Genomic DNA, 25,128 nt, shown 5'->3' with positions numbered 1-25,128 from the left:
GGGACTGTATCCAACCTGATTTGCGTGTATTCACCCCAGCACTTAGCACAGTGCCTGGCAAATTCATTCATTCATTCATTCTTTCATTCAGTCGTACTATGGCACAGGGTGAGCGCTTAACAAATACAGGAAACAAAAAGTCTCAAGCCAGAGGCAGACGACATCACTAGTAGATGTCTCAAACTCAGGGTGACCAGGCAGCCTTTAGAGAAGTTTGATAGGATTCTTCCTCACTTATTTGGCTAGGAAAGCTCAATCAGAGCCAAGCAAGGAAAAACCCAAGCAGAAACTCATCATCATCAATCGTATTTATTGAGCGCTTACTGTGTGCAGAGCACTGTACTAAGCGCTTGGGAAGTACAAATTGGCAACATATAGAGACAGTCCCTACCCAACAGTGGGCTCACAGTCTAAAACTCACCCAGACCACTCTGGTCTAGTTGTGACCAGTATAAAACCAAAAGGTGTGTCACCTTTCTTTGCCGAATGCCACAAAGAATTGTGGAGGTGGAGGGGCTCGGGTGACTTGGGTGGTATACTTTAGGCTACTCTAGAACAATCAGTACAGCACTGTGGCATTGCCTTCTTTATTGAAGACTGTGGCTGGGGTGGAATCTTTGAAAGCTTATCTGGGGACCTGCTAAAGCAAATTTGGAAAATCTACTTTCCAGTGAGGAGGATGGGGGTGGGAGTGGAGGCAAAATTGGTTCATGAACTCAGATCCAGAGGCACTTCCCCCTTTCTAAACTCTGAGCCCCTTGTTGGGTAGGGATTGTCTCTATTTGTTGCCGACTTGTACTCTCCAAGCGCTTAGTATAGTGCTCTGCACACAGTAAACGCTCAATAAATGTGATTGAATGAACAGATACCATTATTATTATGAGAAGCAGCGTGGCTCAACAGAAAGAGCACGGGCTTTGGTTCTGATCCCAGCTTGGCCATTGTCAGCTGTGTGACTTTGGGCAAGTCTCCACTTCTCTGTACCTCAGTTCCCTCGTCTGTAAAATGGGGGGTGAAGACTGTGAGCCCCACGTGGGACAACCTGATTACCTTGTATCTCCCCCAGTGCTTAGAACAGTGCTTGGCACATAGTAAGTGCTTAACAAATACCATCATTATCATTATTATAACTGGAGCTGCGGGTCTGGGTCTTGACACTCCTTCCATGAATAATACTTTGTATTTCAACCAAGCAATCCATCACTTAATCCATGGTATTTATTGAGCGCTTACTGTGTTCAGAACGGTATGCTGAGCGCTCAGGAGAGTACAATACATTTCCTGCCCACAAGTAGCTTCCATTCTAGAAGGGACAGACACTGAAATAAATACAGATAGGGAAAGCCGCCAGATATAAGGATATGCACATAAGTTTCAAGGGACTGGGGGTGAGGCAAATATCAAGTACTTATTGGGCATAGATCAAAGCATGTAGGTAACGAGGAAGGAAGAGCAAGAAGGGGAAATGTCGGCCTAGTCGGGGAAGGCCTCTTGGACGAGATGTGATTTTAGTAAGGTTTCGAGGTGGGGAGAGTGGTGACCTGTTATATGTGAAGGGGAAGGGATTTTCAGGCCCAAGGGAGGAAGTCAGCGAGGAGTCAACAGTGAGAAAGACAAGATGGACAAACAGCGAATAGGTTACCATTGGAAGGGGGTCGAGTGCGGGCTGGGCTGTAGGAGAAAATCAGCGAGGTACGGTCGGAGGGGGAGAGCTGATTGAGAGCCCTATATAGGGGTTTCTGTTTGATGCAGAGGTGGAAGGGCTGCTGTTTGGAAGTTTTTGAGGAGTGGGAGGTATGGGCTGAATAATTCCATTCGTAGAGCCCTTTGGTTATTCCAAAGTGCTTCTGCTAGGATTTTCTCACTTTACCCTCAAAGCATCAGCGGGAGGTAGGAAGAAGGAGGAAGGTGGATGAGAAAACTGAGGCCCAGGGAAGTGAAGTGACTTGCCCAGTTCGGTCAATGGTATCTATCAAGTGCTCACTGAATGCAGAGCACCCTATTAATCGCTTTGGGGGCTCAGTACAAGGGACATAATCCCTGCCCACATGAACTTTACAGTCTAGAGGGGGAGACGGATATCAAATAAATTAAAGATAGAAGAAAAAGCAGAAGCAGTGTTGTCTAGTAGATAGAGCGGGGTCCTTGAAGTCAGAAGGATCTGGGTTTTCATCCGAGTTCTGCCACTTGTCTGCAGGGTGGTTTTGGGCAAGTCACTTCATTTATCTGGGCCTCAGTTACCTCATCTGTAAAATGGGGATTAAGACTGGGAGCCCCATATGGGACAGGGACTGAGCAGGGCAGATTTTTCCTTATAAAACTACTGAGCCTCACTTCCTCTTCTGATAGTCCTGGAGTGTGACAGAGAATGCCGGAATTTCAGACGGAAGGACTCGTTTTGGAGGAAAAACTTTACCAATCGGTCAATCAAATTGTATTTATTGAGTGCTTACTGTGTGCAGAGCACTGTACTAAGGCCTTGGGAGAGTACAATATAATAATATAACAGGCACAGCGCTTAGTACAGTGCTCTGCACACAGTAAGCGCTCAATAAATATGATTGATGATGATGATGCCCACAGTGAGCCTAAACGGCCTAGGGGAAAGAGCACGGGCATTGGAGTCAGAGGATCTGGGTTCTAATCCCAGCTCTGCCAAATGCTTACTCTGTGACCGTGGGCAAGTCACTTAACTTCTCTGTGCCTCGGTTCTCCTGATTTTCCTCCTACTTAGACTGTGAGCCCCATGGGGGACAGGGACTGTGTCCAACTTAATTCATGTGTATCTTCTCCAGAGCCTAGTACAGTGTTTGACCCATACTAAGTGCTTAACAAATACCATAAAAAAACTGAGTAACCCTGCAGAAGGCATTGCACAACCCCCCAGGCAGATCACAATCAATCGATGGTTTTTATTGAGCGCTTACTGTGTGCAGAGCACTGTACTGTGGGCTCATAGCTGCTCTCTAACTTGAGGAATCCCAAATCTAATCGCCAACTTTTGGCTTCTGAAATGTTTTCAGGATCTCGGGGATCCAGTCTGCTGCCAGCCCCCCAGTGCCTCGGGATTGTGGGGTGACCACGGGGTGCCGGGCGACTCCCATTGACCCGTTTCAAGCCGACCCCATTTCTGGGCCCGATTTTGTTTCGCCGCCTGCGGCTTCTGCTCAGGTGCCAGCAGAGGAAGTAGAGGATGCTCCGTTTCAGCAGAAGTTGAGAAACAAACCTTGAGCCTGTGGTCTCCGCACCATCACAAAGAGCAAGAAAACCGCAAGGAGCTTCTCTGACTAGTTTGTGTGTCAAGTGGGAAGCTTCACAGCAGGCATTTGAACCCGGAAACCACCAGCTGTAACCGCTCTCCCTCGTTCTGCAAGCAGGCTGAGATGCTGCCATCTATGCCCCCTTCCACACGGGTTCTGCATTAGGTGAGATGCCGAGAAGCAGCACGGCCCAGTGGATAGCGCTGACCCGGGGGTCGGAAGGACCTGAGTTCTAATCCAGGCTCTGCCACCTGTCAGCTGTGGAACTTTGGGCAAATCACTTAACTTCCCTGTGCCTCAGTGACCTCATCTGGAAAATGGGGATTAAGACTGTGAGCCCCATGTGGGACAACCTGATCACCTTGTATCCCCCTCCAGTGCTTAGAATAGTGCTTTGCACATAGTAAGTGCTTAATAAATGCCATTATTATTATTATTATATTAGCTTCTATCTACCGGAGCACTCAGTGGAGTGTCAGGCGCATAATAACCGCATAACAAATATCATTTAAAAAAAAAGGTAAGCAAGAGCAACCTCAGAGCTCCCCTAAATCAAGACTAAACCTGCTCAAACTGAGTGACCATCCCCATCATTTCCTGAGCTGCAGAAACACTGCAGAGGGGTTGAAAACTCATTTTTCATGGGATTAATTGCTCCTCAAGGGCAGGGATCGTTCGGGACAACCAACTCTACTGTACTCTACTCTCCCTCGCACTTACTGTGTATTTATTGAGCGAGGCTCTCTCGGGAGTGTACCTCCAACTCTCACCTCCTCTATCAATCAATTAATCAGTGGTGTTTTCTGAGCATTTCCTGTGTGCAGAGCACCACACTAAGCCCTTGTGAGAGTACAATACAATAGTGATTGTTCCTCAAGGAGTTCCTTACTGAATATGTGTGCATTTGTTTGTGTGTTTGTGTGTGTGTGTGTGTGTGTGTGTGTGTGTATCTGTTGGGCACTTAGAGTGAGATGAGGGAAGAACAAATACTGAGCAGACGTAGTAATAGCATTTACTGAGCACTCCCTGCATCTAGCTCACTGTATTGAGCATTGAGGAAGCACAAACTAAAGAAATGACTTGTTCCCTGCCCACAAGGAGCTTGGAAGTTAATCAACAGTATTTATTGAGTGCTTACCGTGTGCAGAACACTGTACTATGCACTTGGGAGAGCAGAAAACTAGAGTTAATAATAATAATAATGATGGCATTTGTTAAGCGCTTACTATGTGCAAAGCACTGTTCTAAGCGCTAGGGAGTATACAAGGTGATCAGGTTGTCCCACGTGGGGCTCACAGTCTTCATCCCCATTTTACAGATGAGGGAACTGAGGCCCAGAGAAGTTAAGTGACTTGCCCGAAGTCACACACCTGACAATTGGTGGAGCCGGGATTTGAACCCATGACCTCTGACTCCCAAGCCCGGGCTCTTTCCATTGAGCCGCGCTGCTTCTCTGAGTTCGTAGACATGTCCCCTGCCTAAAAAGAGCTTACAGTCTGAAGGGAAAGGCAGATAATATAAATATATGAAATACCTATATTTATATATAAATACCTATATATACACTTATACCTATATATAAGTGCTGTGGGGCTGAGGGAGAAGTGAATAAAGGATGCAAATCTAAGTGCAAGGATGATGCAGGAGGGAGTGGTAGAGGAGCTTAGTACAGTGCTCCGCACACAGTAAGCACTCAATAAATATGATTGAATGAAAAGAGGAAATGAGGTTTCAGTCAGGGAAGTAAACTCCTCTAGACTGTTGTATCTACCAACTCCTTTATATCACACTCTCTCAAGCACTTAGTATAGTGCTCTCTGCATACCAGAAGCGCTCAATAAATATGATTGACTGACTGATTGGAGGAGATGTGTTTTTAATAAGGCTTTGGAGATGGGGAGATAGGAGGAGAAAGGATTTCCTAGCCAGGGGCAGGACTTGGATAATAATAATAATAATGATGATGGCATTTGTTAAGCGCTTACTATGTGCAAAGCACTGTTCTAAGTGCTGGGGAGGATACAAGGCAAGTGGGTTGTCCCACATGGGGCTCACAGTCTTCATCCCCATTTTACAGATGAGGTAACTGAGGCCCAGAGAAGTTAAGTGACTTGCCCACGGTCACACAGCAGACATTTGGCAGAGTCGGGATTCGAACCCATGACCTCTGACTCCAAAGCCCGGGCTCTTTCCACTGTGAGGAGACAGACAAGATAGAGGTACAGTGAATAGACTGGAGTTAGAGGAGTGAAGTGTTTGGGCTGGGTTGGACCTAAAAGTTATGTCCTAATCAATCAATCAATCGTATTTATTGAGGGCTTACTGTGTGCAGAGCACTGTACTAAGCGCTTGGGAAGTACAAGTTGGCAACATATAGAGACGGTCCCTACCCAACAGTGGGCTCACAGTCTAGAACAAAGCCCCAGCATCCGGCTCCTCGTTCATTTGTTGGGTAAAAAAAATCCCCCTGGGCTGGACACCTAAAGCCACCCCTAATCCGAGTGATCTTGAGGGACTCAAGATTCTTGCCAAGAATTACTCATCTAGTCTTCCAGAGTGAGTGAGCAGAGTGTTAGTTTTTACTGAGTGCCACTTATCGCCTGTGTGACTTTGGGCAAGTCACTTCACTTCTCTGTGCCTCAGTTACCTCATCTGGAAAACGGAGATTAAGACTGTAAGCCCCACGTGGGACCCTGATTGCCTTGTATCTGCTCTACTGTAGAGAAGCAGCCACTGTAGAGAAGCGGCGTGGCTCAGTGGAAAGAGCCCGGGCTTTGGAGTCAGAGGTCATGGGTTCGAATCCCGACTCCGCCACAAGCCTGCTGTGTGATCTTGGGCAAGTCACTTAACTTCTCTGGGCCTCAGTTACCTCATCTGAAAAATGGGGATTAAGACTGTGAGCCCCACGTGGGACAACCTGATCACCCTGTATCCCCCCCAGCGCTTAGAACAGTGCTTTGCACATAGTAAGCGCTTAACAAATGCCAATTACTACTACTACTACTACTACTACTACTCTACTAAGCACTTGGGAGAGTACGCTATCACTATAAACAGACACATTTCCTATCCACCGTAAATTTACAGATTGTCCCCTTAGGCTGCTCCTTATTATTATTATGGCCTTTGTGAAGCGCTTAATTGTGTGTCAAATGCCATACCAAGTGCTGAGAAGTTTCAAGCTGATCAGGTCAGACCCAATCTCTGTCCCACACAGGGCTCAGAGTTCATTCATTCTTTCAATTGTATTTATGGAGCGCTTACTGTGTGCAGAGCACTGTACTGAGCGCTTGGGAAGTACAAGTTGGCGACATATAGAGACGGTCCCTACCCAACAGCGGGCTCACAGTCTAGAAGAGTCTTAGGGAGAAGGAAAACAGGTACTGAATCCCCATTTTCCAGATGAGGAAATTCAGGCGCAGAGAAATGATTTTCCGCACAGAGCAGACAGATAGGGGAGGCAGAGGCAGACCCACAACAGTGTCTTCCCACACCGCAGTGTGCTGAATCCAGACCAACACACAGTGTCAGAGGAACATTCCATAATTTGCCATCACATTCTGTTTAAAACTGGAAAAACTGGCTTTACTGCCCAGGTGGTTATTTGAAAAAATGGACGCTCCCACACCTCAGGGTAGGAGTCTGAGTTTCTGTCTTGATATAGTCATTCATTCCATTTTGCCTTCTGGTTTGAAAGCACTTAAACTGGGAGCAATCAATCAATCCTACTTATTGAGCTCTTACTATGTGCAGAGCATTATACTAAGTGCTTGGAAGACTACAATCAATCAATCAGTCAATCATATTTATTGAGCGCTTACTATGTGCAGAGCACTGTACTAAGCGCTTGGGAAGTACAAATTGGCAACATATAGAGACAGTCCCTACCCAACATTGGGCTCACAGTCTAAATGGGGGAGACAGAGAACAAAACCAAACATACTAACAAAATAAAATAAATAGAATAGATATGTACAAGTAAAATAAATAAATAAATAAATAAATAGAGTAATAAATATGTACAAACATATATACATATATACAGGTGCTGTGGGGAAGGGAAGGAGGTAAGATGGGGGGATGGAGAGGAGGACGAGGGGGAGAGGAAGGAAGGGGCTCAGTCTGGGAAGGCCTCCTGGAGGAGGTGAGCTCTCAGCAGGGCCTTGAAGGGAGGAAGAGAGCTAGCTTGGCGGATGGGCAGAGGGAGGGCATTCCAGGCCCGGGGGATGATGTGGGCCGGGGGTCGATGGCGGGACAATATAACAGAATTAGCACTGTGTGAAGAACAATAATAAATAATTCTATTTGCAGCTATAATTCTATTTATTCTGACAGTTTTGACACCCGTCTACTTGTTTTGTTTTGTGGTCTGTCTTCCCCTTCTACACTGTGAGCCCACTGCTGAGTAAGGACCGTCTCTATATTTTGTGGACTTGTACTTCCCAAGTGCTTAGTACATTGCTCTGCACACAGTAAGAGCTCAATAAATATGATTGAATGAATGAATGTTGTCTGTCTTCCCCTTCTAGACTGTGAGCCCGCTGTTGGGTGGGGACCGTCTCTATAGGTTGTCAACTTGGACTTCCCAAGCGCTTAGTACAGTGCTCTGCACACAGTAAGCGCTCAATAAATATGATTGAATGAATGAATATTGTCTGTCTCCCCCTTCTAGACTGTGAGCCTGCTGTTGGGTAGGGACCGTCTTTATATGTTGCCAACTTGGACTTCCCAAGTGCTTAGTACAGTGCTGTGCACACAGTAAGCGCTCAATAAATACGATTGAATGAATGAATGAATGAACCCAGGCCTCCTGAGGTCATCCTGTGCCTTTTCCACTGGAACTCTCCGTTTCTCGAGGAGAAGGGTGGACTGTTTGGCGGTCAGTCCCCGTTGACCAGGCTGGCCTGGAGGGTTGTGGCATTTGTTGGTTGTGGTATTTGTTAAGCACGTACTATTTGCTAAACTCTGGGGTGAATACAGCAGTCAGGTTGGACCCATTCCCTGTTCCACATTGGACTCCTCCCAGCCGCCCAGTCTCACATGGGACTCCCATGGGGTAGAGAGAAGCAGCGTGGCTCAGTGGAAAGAGCCGGGCTTGGGAATCGGAGGTTGAGGGTCCTAATCCCGGCTCCGCCACTTGTCAGCTGGGTGACTCCGGGCAAGTCACTTCACTTCTCTGGGCTTCATTTCCCTCAACTGTCAAATGGGGATTTTAAGACGGTAAGCCCCCCGTGGGACTCTACCTCAGTGCTTAGAACAGTGCTTGGTACATAGTAAGCACTTAACCAATACCATCATTATTATTATTATTATCATCATTATTATTAATCCCTATTTTACAGATGGGGTAACTGAGGCCTGGAGAAGTAAAGTGACTTGCCCAAGGTCACCCAGCAGAACGTGGAGGAACTAGGATGAGAACCCAGGTCCTTCTCACTTCCAGGCCCGTGCTCTATCCGCTAGGCCGCACCGCCTCTCTGGACGGGGGTCACGGGTACCCTTGGGACTTTTCCATGATCGACTAGAGTAATATTACTCTATTTATTTTACTTGTACGTATTTACTATTCTATCTATTTTGTTAATGATGTGCATTTAGCTTTAATTCATGGGTTCAAATCCCAGCTCCGCCAATTGTCAGCTGTGTGACTTTGGGCAAGTCACTTAACTTCTCTATTCCTCAGTTCCCTCACCTGTAAAATGGGGATTAAGACCGTGAGCCCTCCGTGGGACAACCTGATCACCTTGTAAGCTCCCCAGCGCTTAGAACAGTGCTTTGCACATAGTAAGCGCTTAATAAATGCCATTATTATTATTAATTCTATTCCTTCTGACGACTTGATACCTGTCCACATGTTTTGTTTTGTTGTCTGTCTCCCCGTTCTAGACTGTGAGCCCGTTGTTGGGTAGGGACCGTCTCTGTATGTCGCCAACCTGTACTTCCCAAGCGCTTAGTCCAGTGCTCTGCACACAGTAAGCGCTCAATCAATAGGATTGAATGAATGACCGAATGACTTCAATCCAGCAAACAATCCATCCCAAGCGCTTGGGAGAGTACGGGCCAACGGAGCGGGTAGACGTCGACGCAGAATTCCCTGGGGTATCCCGGTCCTGCCCCCCCGGGGCCCGGGGCCTGTGGGATTTACCTGGTGAGACCTTCTGCGACAGGGACAGGTAGTGATCTCCGTCCTCCGGGCCGTGGCTGTGCTCCTCGGTGCAGGAACTGCACAGCCATTTATTGCAGTGGGTGCAGAGGCTGTGGGCCGCTCTCTTCTCTTTACATTCAGTACAGCTCTGACAGGGGGAAAGATACCAACGAAAATGGAAAAACGGGCCATGAAACGGCAGCACGCTTAAGAGTCGCACCTCTCCAAGGAGCTCGTAATCATAATTACGGTACTCGTTAAGTGCTTACTATGTGACACCGGTCCACATGCTTGGTTTTGTTGTCTGTCTCCCCCTTTTAGACTGTGAGCCCACTGTTGGGTAGGGACCGTCTCGATATGTTGCCAACTTGGACTTCCCAAGCGCTTAGTACGGTGCTCTGCACACAGTAAGCGCTCAATAAATATGATTGAATAATAATAATAATAATAATAATGGCGTTTGTTAAGCGCTTACTGTGTGCAGAGCACTGTTCTAAGCGCTGGGGGGGATACAAGGTGATCAAGTTGTCCCACGGGGGGCTCACAGTCTTAATCCCCATTTGACAGATGAGGTAACTGAGGCTCAGAGAAGTGAAGTGACTTGCCCAAGGTCACACAGCAGACATGTGGTGGAGTCGGGATTCAAACCCATGACCTCTGACTCCAAAGCCCGGGCTCTTTCTGAATGAATGACAGGAATGTGAGACGCAGAGTGGCTCAGTGGAAAGAGCCCGGCCCTGGAGTCAAGAGGCCATGGGTTCCAATCCCGGGCTCCGCCAATTCATTCATTCATTCGTTCAATCGTATTTATTGAGCGCTTACTGTGTGCAGAGCACTGTACTAAGCGCTTGGGAAGTACAGGTTGGCAACATATAGAGATGGTCCCTACCCAATAAATAAACAAATAAATAAATAAATAAATAAATAAATAAATATTAATGCCCACCTCCCCTCCTAAACAGTAAGTTTATTTTGGGCAGGGTACATTTCTACCAACTTTGTTCGACTGGATTCCCCCACGCATTTAGTATAGCGTTCTACACAAAGGAACGCTCAATAAATAACATTAACTAATGGATTATCCCCATTTTACAGGTGAAGGAACTGAAGCCCAGAGAGGTTTAAGAAGTGACTTGCCCAAGATCACTCAGCAAACCAATAGCACAGTTGGGTTAAGAACCTGAGACTTCTGGCTCCAAGACCCATTTGCTCTTTCCACTAGGCCACACTGCCTAGATCCCTCACCCCTCCGTCTCACACACCGGGACGGTCATCGCGGCGCCAGAGGAAATGAGAACAGGGAGGCCAAGAAAACCTACAGCCTGGTGCCTCAATAGATGCTACTTACTGAGCGCTTACCCTGGGAGGAACACTGTACTAAGTGCTTGGGAGAGTTGGAATACTATACTATACAAGGCTACAGAGAAGCAGCGTGGCTCAATGGAAAGAACCCGGGCTTTGGAGTCAGAGGTCATGGGTTCAAATCCCCGCTCCACCGATTGTCAGCTGTGTGACTTTGGGCAAGTCACTTCACTTCTCTGTGCCTCAGTTCCCTCACCTGTAAAATGGGGGTGAAGACTGTGAACCCCCCCAGGGGACAACCTGATCACCTTGTAACCTCTCCAGCGCTTAGAACAGTGCTTTGCACATAGTATGTGCTTAATACATACCATTATTATTATTATTATAATTGATAAATAATTAATAATAATAATATTATAGAGTTGGAAGGACCAAAAAGGAGGAGAAATTGGTCCTTAGAAAGATCATTGCAATTGTTTATCTATAATTTCATGAGGTTTGGATTAGAGAAGCAGCGTGGCTCATTGGAAACACCACAGGCTTTGGAGTCAGAGGTCATGCGTTCAAATCCCAGCTCCACCAATTGTCAGCTGTGTGCCTTTGGGCAAGTCACTTCACTTCTCTGTGCCTCAGTTCCCTCACCTGTAAAATGGGGGTGAAGACTGTGAACCCCCCCAGGGGACAACCTGATCACCTTGTAACCTCTCCAGCGCTTAGAACAGTGCTTTGCACATAGTACGTGCTTAATACATGCCATTATTATTATTATTATCATTGATAAATAATTAATAATAATAATATTATAGAGTTGGAAGGACCAAAAAGGAGGAGAAATTGGTCCTTAGAAAGATCATTGCAATTGTTTATCTATAATTTCATGAGGTTTGGATTAGAGAAGCAGCGTGGCTCATTGGAAACACCACAGGCTTTGGAGTCAGAGGTCATGCGTTCAAATACCAGCTCCACCAATTGTCAGCTGTGTGCCTTTGGGCAAGTCACTTAAATTCTCTGGGCCTCAGTTACCTCATCTGTAAAATGGGGATTAAGACTGTGAGCCCCAAGTGGGACAACCTGATCACCTTGTATCCTCCCCAGTGCTTAGAACAGTGCTTTGCACATAGTAAGCGCTTAACAAATGCCATCATTATTATTATTATTATTTGTTCCACTCAAACCTTACCGGAAGAGGCCTCTATCTCCTGTCAACCATGGCTCTCCCTTTAGACAATCAATCCATCAATCAGTGGTATTTATTGAGCACTTATTACGTGCAGAGCACTGTACTAAGTGCTTAGGAGAGTACAATACGGGAGCACTTTGAGGGCAGGGCCCACCTCCTGCGTCTTCTCTGCGTGAGAAGCAGCATGGCAGAGTGAATAGAGCGCGAGCCTCAGAAGGACATGGATTCTAACCCTTGTCTGCTCTGTGACCTTGGGCAAGTCACTTCACTCCTCAGTGCCTCAGTTACCTCATCTGTAAAACGGGGATTGAGACAGTGAGCCCCATGTGGGACAAGGACTGTCTCCAACCCGAATGGCTTCCATCCACCCTAGTGCTTAGTACAGTGCCTGGCACACAGTTAGCACTTAACAAATATCATTATTATTATTATTGTTATTATTATTATTATCATCATCATCCACGTGGCTTAGTGGAAAGAGCACAGGCCTTGGGTTCAAATCCCAGCTCCGCCACTTGTCAGCTGTGTGACTTTGGGCAACACACTTAACTTCTCTGTTACCTCATCTGTAAAATGGGGATTAAGACTGTGAGCACCCCATGGGACAACCTGATCACCTTGTAACCTCCCCAGCGCTTAGAACAGTGCTTTGCACATAGTAAGTGCTTAATAAATGCCATTATTATTCTTATTATTATTATCCTCCCTCCCCACTGACGCCCTGAGGACAGTGCTCAGCACTCTCTGCCGTTGGGTGAGCTGAGAGCTAGACGAAGTCGTCCACTAAAGAGCCTATAATCCACTGGGGCAGACGTCCAGCAAGTAGAAGAGCCCGTGCAGAGACACAAATACTAAAAACCAAAGCGAGCAAATAAATAAAATTATTCATTTTGAAGAACGTTGAGCAGGTACCTTTTTAACACCTCTCCCTACAGGGAATCTCAGCTCCCCTGTTATAAATACGTCGATAAACGCTTTATTAATGGAAATGAGGGATAACGAAGGGTCCGCCCAATGCGCTGGACCTATCGAAGGCCCAGCATGCTTGTCTGTTCAAGGAGAAGAAGTGACCTGCAGCCAAAATGCAACCCTGCTGCAGAACACGGGAAATGTAAAATATAGGAAAGGGTGAGGCCCATCATCCCCAACTCCATCATACTGCACTCTCCCAAGTGCTTAGTACAGCGCTCTGCGCATGGCGAGCGCTTTATAAATACCACCGATTGATTGATTGATGGAATCATCCCCTGAAGAAGGGTTGTGTCTTCTCCTGTAGGCTTCCTAATGGGAACGGATCACCCAGGGAGATAAAACTTCAGAGACTGGAGTCATTTGAGTTTGCAACTGCTCTTGTGCTGATGGACAGAAAAACCAAAACCTCTGGGAAACAGCAAAAAGACAAAATAACCAGAAGGCGGGGAAGATAAGAGGACATCCTTTATCCTCTTGCCATCTAATTTTCCCTCCTGCAACAGCAAGGTGACGGGGGTATATTTTCTTAAGCATTTCTGTGCTCGGAAAGAGAGACAAAGGCATCACGCTGTACTGGACGGAGCACAGGCCTGGAAATCCGAAAGACCTGGATTCTAATCCCATCTCCTCCGCTTGTCTGCTGTGTGACCTTGGACAAATCACTTCACATCTCTGTGCCTCAGGTACCTCATCTGTCAAATGGGGATTAAGGCTGTGAGCTCCATGTGGGACAGGGACTGTGTCTGACCTGATTGGTTTATATCTACTCCAATGCTTAGTACAGTGCCTGTAACAGAGTAAGCGCTTAGTACAGTGCCTGTCACAGAGTAAGCACTTAATAAATGCCATTTTTTTTAAAAAAATGACCCAGACAAAAAGAGAGAGTGGAAGATCAGAACAGAGAGAGAGAGGGAGAGAGGGAGAGAGCAGCAAAACTGTGAAGGGAGAATGAAAGCCGGCTCAAATGGTGGTCATTGTAAAATAGTAATAATAATAATAATAATAATAATGGCATTTATTAAGCGCTTACTATGTGCAAAGTACTGTCCTAAGCGCTGTGGAAGTTACAAGGTAATCAGGTTGTCCCACAGGGGGCTCACAGTCTTAATCGCCATTTTACAGATGAGGCAACTGAGGCCCAGAAAAGTGAAGTGACTTGCCCAAAGTCACACAGCTGACAAGTGGCGGAGCCAGGATTTGAACCCGTGACCTCTGACTCCAAAGCCCATGCTCTTTCCACTGAGCCACGCTGCCTCTTGTGCAACACGTTTTAGTCTGACAACTTGACACCTGTCCACACGTTTTGTTGTCCATCTCCCCCTTCAAGACTGTGAGCCCATTGTCGGGTAGGGTCCGTCTCTATATGTTGCTGACTTGTACTTCCCAAGCGCTTAGTACGGTGCTCTGCACACAGTAAGCGCTCAGTAAATACGATTGAATGAATGAATGTGCATTACATCCCCCAGATAAACAGCATGGCCTAGTGGATAGAGCACCAGCCTTGGAGTCAGAGGACCTGGGTTCTAATCCCTGTTCTGCCACTTGTCTGCTGTGTGACCTTGGGCAGGTCACTTCACTTCTCAGTGTTTCAGTTGCCTCATCTGGAAAATGGGGATCCGATATCAGTTCTCCCTCCTACGGGCACTGTGAGCCCCATGTCAGATCGATATTGTTTCCCACCTGATAGACTTGTACCGCCCGTAGCGCTTAGAACATAAGAGCTCACCTCCTCCAGGAGGCCTTCCCAGACTGAGCCCCCTTTTCCCTCTCCTCCTCCCCATCCCCCCCACCCTACCTCCTTCCCCTCCCCACAGCACCTGTATATATGTTTGTACAGATTTATTACTCTATTTCACCTGTACGTATTTACCATTCTATTTATTTTGTTAATGATGTGCACCCCCTTTTAGACTGTGAGCCCACTGTTGGGTAGGGACTGTCTCTATATGTTGCCAACTTGTACTTCCCAAGCGCTTAGTACAGTGCTCTGCACACAGTAAGCGCTCAATAAATACGATTGATTGATTGATTGATTGATTGATCTAGTTTTATTTCTATTTATTCTGATGACTTGACACCTGTCCACATGTTTTGTTTTGTCGTCCGTCTCCCCCTTCTAGACTGTGAACCCGTTGTTGGGTAGGGACCATCTCTATATGCCGCCAACTTGTACTTCCCAAGCGCTTAGTACAGTGCTCTGCACACAGTAAGCGCTCCTTGTAACCTCCCCAGCACTTACAGAAGCAGCATGGCTCAGTGGAAAGAGCCTGGGCATTGGAGTCAGAGGTCATGGGTTCAAATCCCGGCTCCACCAATTATTAGCTGTGTGACCTTGGGCAAGTCACTTAACTTATCTGGGCCTCAGTTACCTCATCTGTAAAATGGGGATGAAGACTGTGAGCCCCCCATGGGACAACCTGATCACCTTGTAACCTCTCCAGTGCTTAGAACAGTGCTTTGCACATAGTAAGCGCTTAATAAATGCCATCATCATCATCAACAGTGCTTCGCACATAGTAAGGGCTTAATAAATGCCATCATTATTAACAAATATGATTGAATGAATGAGCGCTTAACAAATACCATTAAAAAAAGTGCCACGGAAGCACAAAATGGAATGGTTCCCATCTTTGTGCATTTCCAGGAGGGGTTAGGATGGGTCAAACCGGGATTATGGGCCGAATCAGTCACCGTAGCGCCCCGTGGTTTGCCCGGGTACCAAAAATAAACCATCCCAAAGGGCAGCTCCCCAAATCAGGGCACCTCTCCAAGGAGAAGCTGCACCTGTAGCAAAGAGCAGAGACCCCAGACTCAGGGGAGAAACCAGGTAGAGATCACAAATCCTTAACAAGGAATCCAGCAGGGAGAAGCAGAGTCTCAGCAGGTAGATTTGTGACAGGAGTCTCAACGCCCACGTTAATGAGAAGGAAGAGGAGCTGGGAGGATAAGGAGCCGGGTAGGGGCATTGGAAATTCAACGCGGAAAAACGTAGGTCTCCCCAGAGCCATCCCCTCACCCATGATCAGATAATCCCCTTAGCCACCCTTAACACGGATGTGGCTATCAGTTTATTCATCCCACTTATTATTATTATTCGCTTTCTATTTACTTCCGCTTTTACCAGTCGCGATCAGTCAATCAATTGGTTGCGTCACTGGGGATTAAGAGTGTGAGCCCCATGTGAGACAGGGACTGTGTCCAACATAATAATAATAATAATAATGATGGCATTTGTTAAGCGCTTACTATGTGCAAAGCACTGTTCTAAGCGCTGGGGAGGTTACAAGGCAATCAGGTTGTCCCAAAGAGGGCTCACAGTCTTCATCCCCACTTTGCAGATGAAGTAACTGAGGCCCAGAGAAGTTAAGTGACTTGCCCAAAGTCACACAGCTGACAAGTGGCGGAGCCAGGATTTGAACCCATGACCTCTGACTCCAAAGCCCGGGCTCTTTCCACTAAGCCACACTGCTTCTCTTCGGCGGAGCTGGGATTTGAACTCGTGACCTCTGACTCCAAAGCCCGGGCTCTTTCCACTGAGCCACACTGCTTCTCTAACATGATTAACTTGTATCTACCCCAGCACTTAGAACAGTGCTTGGAACATAATAAGCACTCAGCAAAAAGCCGTAATTATTATTATTATTATTACTACTACTATTATGATGATAATGATGATATTCAGCAGTCATGGGGAAACTGGAAAAGCAGACATCTTCAAAAGATGATGCAAAACCATGCTTCTAGACCATGAGCCCATTGTTGGGTAGGGACCGTCTCTATATGTTGCCAACTTGCACTTCCCAAGTGCTTAGTCCAGTGCTCTGCACACAGTAAGCGCTCAATAAATATGATTGAATGAATGAATGAATGGTACAGTGCTCTGCACACAGTAAGCGCTCAGTAAATACGATTGAATGAATGAATGAATGGTACACTGCTCTGCACACAGTAAGCGCTCAATAAATACGATTGAATGAATGAAGGAATGGTACAGTGCTCTGCACACAGTAAGCACTCAATAAATACGATTGAATGAATGAAGGAACGGTACAGTGCTCTGCACACAGAAAGCGCTCAATGAATACGATTGAATGAATGAATGAATGGTACAGTGCTCTGCACACAGTAAGCGCTCAATGAATACGATTGAATGAATGAATGAATGGTACAGTGCTCTGCACACAGTAAGCGCTCAATAAATATGATTGAATGAATGAATGAATGAATGAATGAATGAATGAATGAATGAATGAATGAAAGCTAAGATGGGGAAAGTAGACGTACCGGCGTTCCAACCATCAGTAACCTAAGTCTAGGCGTCTATCGTTCGAGAGGAACTGTACCCTCACCACAGTGCTGGACTGATCCCTGGGCACTGAGATTGGTATTTTAGGAAGACAGTTTCTGAAGTGGGGGCTCTCATTCATTCACTGAATTCATTCATTCAATCATATTTATTGAGCACTTGCTGTGTGCAGAACACTGTACTAAGTGCTTGGAAAGTACAATTCAGCAACAAATAAGAGACAATCCCTACCCAACAATGGGCTCACAGTCTAGAAGGGGGGGAGACAGGCAACCAAACAAAACAAAGCAAGTAGACAGGCATTGATAGAACCAATGTCAATAAATAGAATTATAGATCTATACACATCATTAATAAAATAAATAGAATAATTAATATGTACACATATACACAAGGGCTGTGGGGCAGGGAGGGGGCTAGAGCAGAGGGAGGGAGTCGGGGCAATGGGGAGGGGAGGAGGAGGAGAGGAAAAGGGGGGCTCAGTCTGGGAAGGCCTCCTGGAGGAGGGGAGCTTTCAGGAGGGCTTTGAAGGGGGAAAGTGTGCTAGTTTGGCAGATGTGAGGGGGAGGGCATTCCAGGCCATGGGGAGGACGTGGGCTGGGGGTCGACGGCGGGACAGGTGAGAACGAGGCCCAGTGAGGAGGTGAGCGGCGGCAGAGGAGCGGAGGGTGCGGGATGGGCTGGAGAAAGAGAGAAGGGAGGTGAGATAGGAGGGGGCGAAGGGATGGAGAGCTTCGAAGCCAATAGTGAGGAGCTTTTGCTTGATAAGAAGGTCGATAGACAGCCACTGGAGATTTTTGAGGAGGGGAGTAACATGCCCAGAGCGTTTCTGTACAAAGATGATCCGGGCAGCAGAGGGAAGTTTAGACCGAAGTGGGGAGACACAGGAGGTTGGGAGATCGGAAAGGAAAGAAAGAAAGAATGGGGGGCTCTCACCCCCTCCCTCGCCCTGCTTACCCTGGCCATGGTGGGATGTGCCATTGGGAAGTTCTGGGGAAGGAAATTCTCAACTACATCCCTGGCAAAGCAGTTCCGGTGGCACACGGGACAGGAGATGATACCTGAGGGAAGAAAAGGAACAGAGTCAGAGCCTGATCCAGACAAGGGTGACGGTGGGGACCACCCTCTCCCAGTGGTACTTACTGAGCACTTACTGTGTGCAGGGCACTGTACTAAGCGCTTGGGAAAGTACAATACAATAGAGTTGGTAGACACGTTCCCTTCCCGCAAGGAGCTTACAGTCCGGAGTGGGAGACTGGCATTAAAATAAAAAACACAGATAGGAGAATTGGCAGTGTATAAGGATAGATATGTAAGTGCAGAGGGATTGAGTGGGGTGAAGATCAAGGATTTAAGGGGTACAGATCCAAGTGGATAGTGATACAGGAAGGCAAATATGGAAATGAGGGATCGGTCAGGGAAGCCTCTTGGAGAATCACTGGACAAAGGGCTCGGAAAGTATAAAACAAAGAAGTGTCACGTTCTCTGGTCACAAGGCGTTTACGCTCAAGAGTTTACTTCCAGCTCCCCCCTCTCCAATCAACCAATCAGTCGATCAGTGGTATTTATGGAGAACTTACCTTATGCAGAGGACTGTACTAAGTCCTTGGGAGACTACGATACAATACAGTAATCCTGCCCTCAATAATAATAATAATAATAATAATAATAATAATAATGGCATTTGTTAAGTGCTTGGCATCCTTCTAAGCGCTGAAGGAGTTTCCAATCTAGAGAAGCAGTGTGGTTCAGTGGAAAGAGCACGGGCTTTGGGGTCAGAGGTCATGGGTTCAAATCCCAGCTCTGCCACTTATCAGCTGTGTGACTTTGGGCAAGTCACTTAACTTCTCTGTGCCTCAGTTCCCTCGTCTGTACAATGGGGATTAAGACTGTGAGCCCCCTGTGGGACAACCTGATCACCTTGTGACCTCCTCAGAGCTTAGAATAGTGCTTTGCACATAGTAAGCGCTTAATAAATGCCATTATTATTATTATTATTACTATGACAAAGGTTTAAGCGGTAAAAGGACAACAGCAGTCAAGGATACAGGGAGGGGAGAAGAACAGATTGAGAAACACACCAGTGAGTTAGCCAACAAAATTTCTACAATCTGGCAGTCTGATGGAAGAAACCCAGCACTTGTCTCCATAGGGCTGAAGAGATTGTACATAGAGGCACAGAGAAGCAGTGTGGCCCGAAGAGACTGAACATAGAGGCCCAGAGAAAAAATATATCCTGAAGAGATTGTACATAAAGGCCCAGAGAAACAGTGTGGCCTGAAGAGATTGTACACAGAGGCAAAGAGAAACAATAAAGCCTGGTGGAAAGAGCAAAGCCCTGGGAATCGGGAAATCTGGGATCTAGTCATTCATTCGTTCATTCAATCGTATTTATTGAGCATTTACTGTGTGCAGAGCACTGTACTAGGCGCCTGGGAAGTACAAGTCGGCAACATATAGAGATGGTCCCTACCCAACAACGGGCTCACAGTCTAGAAGGGGGAGATAGACAACAAAACAAAACATGTAGACAGGAGTCAAAATTGTCAGAACAAATTGAATTATAACGATATACACATCATTAACAAAATAAATAGAATAGTAAATATTTACAAGTAAAATAGAGTAATAAATCTGTACAAACATATATACAGGTGCTGGGGGGAGGGGAAGGAGGTAGGGCAGAGGGAGGATGGAGGGGGGAGAGGAAAAGGGGGCTCAGTCTGGGAAGGCCTCCTGGAGGAGGTGAGCTCTCAGTAGGGCTTTGAATCTCTGGCACTGGCCTTCTGTGTGGCCTTGGGCAAGTTCCTTAATTCCTCTGTGGCTCCATTCCCTCAACTGTAAAATGGGAGATAAAATAGATTCCCCCGACCTCTTAAATTGGTGGCCAAAGGTGGGACAGGGTGTTTATCTTAGTGTTTGGCATATGGTGCTGAATACCATAATTATAGACAGTAAGCTCATTATGGGCAGGGAGTGTATCTGCTAATTCTGTTGTACTCTCCCAAGTGTTTAGTACAGTGCTCTGCACATAGTAAGCACTCAATAAATTCCACTGATTATTATGCAGCACTTTTAAGCATAAAATATTCCCCCCTCTAGACTGTAAGCTCCTTGTGAGCAGGGAATGTGCCTGCCAACTATGTTATACTACACTCTCCCAAGTGCTTAGTACAGTGCTCTCCACATAGTAAGCACTCAATAAATTCCTCTGATTATTATGCAGCACTTTTAAGCATAATATATTCCCCCCTCTAGACTGTAAGCTCCTGGTGAACAGGGAATGTGCCTGCCAACCGTGTCATGCTACACTCTCCCAAGTGCTTAGTACAGTGCTCTGCACACAGTAAGCAAACAATAAATACCTCCGATAGATGGATTCCTCCCACACTCTTAAGTTATAATAATAATGGTATTTGTTAAGTGCTCACTAGGTGCCAGGCACTGTTCTAAGCACTGGGGTTGTTATAGGGTAATCAGGTTGTCCCACGTGTCTTAATCCCCATTTTCCAGATGAGGTAACTGAGGATCAGAGATGTGAAGTGACTTGCTCAGAGACAAGTAGAGAAGATGGGATTTCTAACCCCCAAACCCCTGCTCTTTCCACTAAGCCACGCTGAGGGCAAGGACGAATCTTCCCATCTTTCGGGAACGTCCTTCCTCTCTTGCACTGCCAGTTGAACTAATTCCCCAAGGCCCTTTATCCCCCCGCAACCCACCCTATTCCAAGTCCTCATGGATCAAGTCCCGGATTCCGCCAGGATCTCCGAGACGGGTCGTAGAGAGCATCAGTCAGAGCCAAGCCACGGGGTTACCGCTCTTTTGTCTCCGCTTACTGGAACCGAGCTCAGTCCTTCCTCCTCGACAGCCTCCTTTGAAGGCAAACAGTAAGAGCTTTGCTCGTGCATCAGCTTCTCTGATCTGTTCTCGCTGAGATCAATAGCCGAGGCAGAGGCATTTGAGGAAAGGGAAGTGGTTTTTACAAGTACTGTACAGCATCCTACAAAATACAGTTGCCGGCGAGCTTACTTTTTCTTTCTTCGTCGGATCTTTCATCATCTGACCCACCCTGAGCCTTTGACCCTTTGAGGGATAAGGTGGGTGAGATCAGAATCTCTCTTCAAAGGATTCCCTCTTGTCTGAAAATAATCATGGTGTTTAGTATATTAATAATAATAATAATGACGGCATTTGTTAAGCGCTTCCTATGTGCAAAGCACTGTTCTAAGCGCTGGGGAGGTTACAAGGTGATGAGGTTGTCAATCAATCAATCAATCAATCAATCGTATTTATTGAGCGCTTACTATGTGCAGAGCACTGTACTAAGCGCTTGGGAAGTACAAATTGGCATCACATAGAGACAGTCCCTACCCAACAGTGGGCTCACAGTCTAAAAGGGGGAGACAGAGAACAGAACCAAACATACCAACAAAATAAAATAAGTAGGATAGAAATGTACAAGTAAAATAAATAAATAAATAGAGTAATAAATATGTACAACCATATATGCATATATACAGGTGCTGTGGGGAAGGGAAGGAGGTAAGACGGGGGCATGGAGAGGGGGACGAGGGGGAGAGGAAAGAAGGGGCTCAGTCTGGGAAGGCCTCCTGGAGGAGGTGAGCTCTCAGCAGGGCCTTGAAGGGAGGGAGAGAGCTAGCTTGGCGGATGGGCAGAGGGAGGGCATTCCAGGCCCGGGGGATGACGTGGGCCGGGGGTCGATGGCGGGACAGGCGAGAGCGAGGTACAGTGAGGAGATTAGTGGTGGAGGAGCGGAGGGTGCGGGCTGGGCAGTAGAAGGAGAGAAGGGAGGTGAGGTAGGAGGGGGCGAGGTGATGGACAGCCTTGAAGCCCAGGGTGAGGAGTTTCTGCTTGATGCGCAGATTGATCGGTAGCCATTGAAGTTTTTTGAGGAGGGGAGTAATATGTCCAGAGCATTTCTGGACAAAGATAATCCGGGCAGCAGCATGAAGTATGGATTGAAGTGGAGAGAGACACGAGGATGGGAGATCAGAGAGAAGGCTAGTGCACTAGTCCAGACGGGATAGGATGAGAGCTTGAATGAGCAGGGTAGCGGTTGGGATGGAGAGGAAAGGGCGGATCTTGGCAATGTTGCGGAGCTGAGACCGGCAGGTTTTGGTGACGGCTTGGATGTGAGGGGTGAATGAGAGAGCGGAGTCGAGGATGACACCAAGGTTGCGGGCTTGTGAGACGGGAAGGATGGTAGTGCCGTCAACAGAGATGGGAAAGTCAGGGAGAGGACAAGGTTTGGGAGGGAAGACAAGGAGCTCAGTCTTCGACATGTTGAGCTTTAGGTGGCGGGCGGACATCCAGATGGAGATGTCCTGAAGGCAGGAGGAGATGCGAGCCTGGAGGGAGGGGGAGAGAGCAGGGGCAGAGATGTAGATCTGGGTGTCATCAGCGTACAGATGATAGTTGAAGCCGTGGGAGCGAATGAGGTCACCAAGGGAGTGAGTGTAGATTGAGAACAGAAGGGGACCAAGCACTGAACCTTGGGGAACCCCCACAGTAAGAGGATGGGAGGGGGAGGAGGAGCCTGCAAAAGAGACTGAGAAAGAACGACCGGAGAGATAAGAGGAGAACCAGGAGAGGACGGAGTCTGTGAAGCCAAGGTCAGATAACGTGTTGAGGAGAAGGGGGTGGTCCACAGTGTCAAAGGCAGCTGAGAGGTCGAGGAGGATTAGGACAGAGTAGGAGCCGTTGGATTTGGCAAGCAGGAGGTCATTGGTGACCTTTGAGAGCGCAGTTTCCGTGGAATGAAGGGGACGGAAGCCAGACTGGAGGGGGTCGAGGAGAGAGTTGTTGTTGAGGAATTCTAGGCAGCGCGTGTAGACAACTCGTTCAAGGAGTCCCACGTGGGGCTCCCAGTCTTAATCCCCATTTTACAGATGAGGTCACTGAGGCCCAGAGAAGTTAAGTGACTTGCCCAAAGTCACACAGCTGACGAGTGGCGGAGCCAGGATTTGAACCCCTGACCTCTGACTCCAAAGCCCGGGCTCTTTCCACTGAGCCACGCTGCTTCTGTGAAGCGCTCGGGATAGATAGGGGATAATCAGATCAGACGCAGTCCCTGTCCCGCCCGAGGTTCACGACCTAACACGGAGAGAGAGCTGGTATTTCCATTTTGCAGGTGAGGAAACTGAGGCCCAGAGAGGCGACACGACTTACACAAGGTTTCAGATCTTGCTTTTTCTTCCTTTTTTGGTTCTGTCATCATCCGATCTGCCCTGAGCCTCTAGCCCTTTGAAGGATAAGGTGGGTGAGATCAGAGTCTCTATTCAAAGGAGTCCCTCTTGTCTGAAAATAACTGTGGTATTTATTAGATACCCAGCACTGTGCTAAGCGCTTTGAGTGGATACAGGATAATCAGATGGGACGCCGACCCTGTCCGGCCCGAGGTTCACAACCTAGGAGGGGGAGAGAGCTGGGAACTTACCCCCATTTCGCAGGTGAGGAAACTAAGGTGAAGAGGGAGGCGAAGTGGTTTCACCCAGCTGGCCCGTGGCAGAGTGGGGACTTGAACCCAATCAACCAATCAATCAATTGTATTTATTGAGCGCTTACTGTGTGCAGAGTTTACTTGTCCATATTTACTATTCTATTTATTTTATTTTGTTAATATGTTTCGTTTTGTTGTCTTTCTCCCCTTTCTAGACTAGGAGCCCGCTGTTGGGTAGGGACGATCTCTATATGTTGCTAACTTCCCAAGCGCTTAGTACAGTGCTCTGCACACAGTAAGCGCTCAATAAGTACAATCGAATGAATGAATGAATGCAGAGCACTGTACTAAGCAGGTGTGCTGACTCCCAGTTCGGCCAGTCTGCCTATCTGATTGACAGCTTAACTCCACCATCCGCGGCGGTTGATTTGGGGGAGGCCGTGGAGGAGAAGGCGAGAGTGGCGGGGAGAGTGGAAGGCTGCAGGGCAAAGAGGTTGAAGGTTTGAAAGTGCCAATCGGAGCACTTTTAAACACGAAATACCCTTCCGTGGTAAAAACGGCAATCATCTGGATGGTGGAAATCCATGGATAATCACGGCCTCGTGGAAAGAGCACAGGCCTTGGAGCTAGAGGACATGGGTTCTAATCTCAGCTCTGCCTCATGTCTGCTGTGTAACCCTGGTCAAGTCACTTCACTTCTCTCTGTCTCAGTTACCTCATTTGTAAAACGGGGATCAAGACTGTGAGCCCCATGTGGGACAGGGACTGGGTCCAGCCTGATTAATAATAATAATAATAATAATAATAATAATGATGATGATGATGATGGTATTTGTTAACTTTGTTTATTGTTTATTTGTTTATTTGTTTGCTTACTATGTGCAAAGCACTGTTCTAAGCGCTGGGGAGGATACATGGTAATCAGGTTGTCCCACAGGGGCTTACAGTCTTAATCCCCATTTTACAGATGAGGTAACTGAGGCTCACAGAAGTGAAGTGACTTGCCCAAAGTCACACAGCTGACAAGTGACGGAGCCAGGATTTGAACCCATGACCTCTGACTCCAAAGCCTGGGCTCTTTCCACTGAGCCACACAGCTTCTCAAGCCCGTGCTTAACTTCTCTGTGCCTCAGTTCCCTCATCTGTAAAATGGGCACTAAGACTGTGAGCTTAATGATAATAATAATAATAATGCTCAATAATGTGCTTACTGTTCTGAGCGCTGCGGAGGGGATACAAGGTGATCAGGTTGTCCCACATGGGGCTCGCAGTCTTAATCCCCATTTTACAGAGGAGGGAACTGAGGCACAGAGAAGTCAAGTGACTTGCCCAAGTCACACAGCTGACAACTGGCGGAGCTGGGATTTGAACCCGTGACCTCTGACTCCAAAGCCCGGGCTCTTTCTACTGAGCCACGCTGCTTCTCTATTACCTGAGAATTACCCTGGTTACCTTCTGTCTACCCCAGTGTTTAGAACAGTGCTTAACAAATATTATAATTAT

General features: G+C 47.1%; 1 protein-coding gene across 1 annotated transcript in view; it reads right to left on the bottom strand.

Annotated features, from left to right (window-relative positions):
- Window positions 1-25,128, bottom strand: part of TRIM66 (tripartite motif containing 66) — a 139,145-nt gene that overhangs the window by 61,507 nt on the left and 52,510 nt on the right. Inside the window, exons 2-3 of the mRNA XM_038764337.1 lie at window positions 18,123-18,226; window positions 9,406-9,553 (exon numbers count right to left, since the gene is read on the bottom strand). Of these exons, the coding sequence (XP_038620265.1) occupies window positions 9,406-9,553; window positions 18,123-18,226 (252 nt within the window). The remainder of the gene's footprint in view (window positions 1-9,405; window positions 9,554-18,122; window positions 18,227-25,128) is intronic.

This window comes from Tachyglossus aculeatus, chromosome 22 (genome assembly GCF_015852505.1).
Source record: "Tachyglossus aculeatus isolate mTacAcu1 chromosome 22, mTacAcu1.pri, whole genome shotgun sequence".
Lineage (NCBI taxonomy): Eukaryota > Metazoa > Chordata > Mammalia > Monotremata > Tachyglossidae > Tachyglossus > Tachyglossus aculeatus.
The sequence above is the reverse complement of the archived record's forward strand: the minus strand, read 5'-3'. Positions and strand labels throughout refer to the sequence as shown.